At 37.5% G+C, this 2,334-nt stretch overlaps 1 protein-coding gene across 1 annotated transcript in view; it reads left to right on the top strand.

The window, feature by feature from the left end:
* The first annotated feature begins 1,209 nt into the window (after nt 1–1,209).
* LOC135204063 (FK506-binding protein 2-like) overlaps nt 1,210–2,334 on the top strand; it is a 42,117-nt gene continuing 40,992 nt past the window's right edge. The window contains exon 1 of the mRNA XM_064234038.1: nt 1,210–1,461. Coding sequence (XP_064090108.1) covers nt 1,286–1,461 — 176 coding nt within the window. The 5' untranslated portion in view covers nt 1,210–1,285. The remainder of the gene's footprint in view (nt 1,462–2,334) is intronic.

The following is a 2,334-nucleotide window of genomic DNA, read 5'->3' as shown; positions in this document are numbered from 1 at the left end:
GAGATAATTAGTCGTAAGATTTTCAGATCATGCTAAAATAAAGGTTTTAGATTATGCCCTGAGGAAACCGCAGTTGTAAATGATGAATATCTATTATATATATACACACACACACACACACACACACACACACATATATATATATATATATATATATATATATATATATATATATATATATATATAGTGAGTAATTATAAATTTGTATGTATATGTACACATTTATATAATTTACAACTGCTGTTTCCTCGAAGCATGATCTAAAACCATTATTTTAGCATGATCTGAGAATCTTATCACTAATTATCTCGAGATTCTCCTATTTAGTCTTCAATTTCGACTTTTTATGAAAAGTTTTATACTCGAATTTGCTATATATATATATATATATATATATATATATATATATATATATATATTTATATATATATTCATGTCTGTTATTTATTAATAATTTTTGCATTTAAATGTCTTTGTAGTTAGCCTGTTTCACCTACGGCAACCATATTCAACACACATAATGCGTGTGTATGTGAAATTCTTATAAACATTACAATAAACATTCGAATGTTAAAAGAAAGTAACTTGCATCTGATGCTCTTCTAACCAAGACGAGCAACGTAGTGTTAGCTCTAAAGGTAATTCCAAACGTTGGTTATTTAACGAAGTTTTCGAATAATGTTGCAAGATTTGAAAAGGGCCGTTTGTACGAAGAAAACATACAGTTGTCATTATAACTTCAACAAAATAAAAAAGAAGCCTAAATTAGCAGGCTCTTTATGGTTCCGGTAGGTATCCTTACGTGTCATAGGAAGGCTCTGCCTACTTTACACGTGTACAGCGGAATCCGCTACACTATGTGACTACGTTATGATTCCTTGTTTGTTGGCTACGATTTTACGATCGCGTGATACAACATGGCTTTGATTTGCATCTAAAAGGCTGTATTTTAACAGTGTACAAGTAACCGACTTGAGCTGAGCATTCAGTAAAGTCGCAGCATGATGCCCCAATGAAATACAGAAACAATGATGGTGCATTACAAACGAAGTCAGCTCGGGCAGACCGTCATGTACGTTGCGAACGCGGCCCTTTGGGTGGTTTTAGTGACGTCGTTGTACAGTCAGCCTGTGTGCACTCGGTATCCTGGGATGGAGGGTGGGGATGGGGCTCCGCCCCCTCCCCGGCAAGAAGAGAGTTTAGAAGAGAGCGAACCGGCCCGACCGGACAGACACTCAGTGAAGTGACGCCGAGTGGTAAGGAGTGGTAGAATCGATTCCCCAGCATGGCCAGACGTAGTAGTGTCCTCTTGCTCACCCTTGTGGCTCTTACCTACGCCGACGAGCTACAGGTGGAGCATATATCCAAGGCCGAATCGTGCGAAAATCCGTCCAAAAAGGGAGATATGCTAACCATGCACTACACGGGAACTTTACAAGATGGAACCAAGTTCGACTCCAGGTAGGCCTGCTGCGATTCTTTCGGCGCCGTTCTTCTAACCTGGAGTTTCGTTTCCATGGTGGTCAGTTGCAGGGCAGATGGCCACTTTGCCGACAGATGTTATCTGTTCGTAATTTTTTTCCTAGTAAAGGAATGGCGTCATTTTTCGTTTTGACACTGCAGGGATCCGTATTTTAATTTATTTCTGGTGATTTCTGTAAGTCTTACATTTCGTATCAGATACAGAGGTGGCCGTCTCAAAGTCAAGTAGTCGCTGGAGGAAGACGAAGTCGCCGTCAGTGCAGATGACTGAGATTAGTGGAATTCGGTGGGAGTCAGTGTCCGCGCGGTAAGAATAACGGAACCGTATATCCTGCCTGTAATGCAAGTGTGGAATGAAAGAAGAATCGATACAGTAATGTTAAACACAGGTGTTTGAGTCGACCTCAATTAACTCCTACATAAAAGAGGAAATCTGTTGAGCATGTGGTGGTGAGCTGTATCTTCGTTAAATTGCAACTATTATTTTTCGAAATGATTCTTACAGTGAAAAGGCAGGCTTTCAGATGATATATTCACGCAATTCTTGCTTTTTTTTTCAATTGTTTTTCCACGGTATTGAAGCTTTTGCTATTTCTGCAATTGTTGATGAGTCCCAATTTCAAGGTTGCTTAAAATTGGCCAGTATATATTTCTCAGGATTTTGTTCATAGCTGTAAGCGGAGAGTATATAAAAAACTTACTACAGGTTTATACATTATCTGTCTATCGATTCATCTACCTATGTAACAGAAACTGTGTTCAGTGTCTTATAAGGAATATATTATATATATATATATAGTCTATATATATATATATCTATATATATATATATATATAATATATATATATATA

The sequence above is a fragment of the Macrobrachium nipponense genome, chromosome 44 (assembly GCF_015104395.2).
Source record: "Macrobrachium nipponense isolate FS-2020 chromosome 44, ASM1510439v2, whole genome shotgun sequence".
NCBI classification, from domain to species: domain Eukaryota; kingdom Metazoa; phylum Arthropoda; class Malacostraca; order Decapoda; family Palaemonidae; genus Macrobrachium; species Macrobrachium nipponense.
The sequence above is the reverse complement of the archived record's forward strand: the minus strand, read 5'-3'. Positions and strand labels throughout refer to the sequence as shown.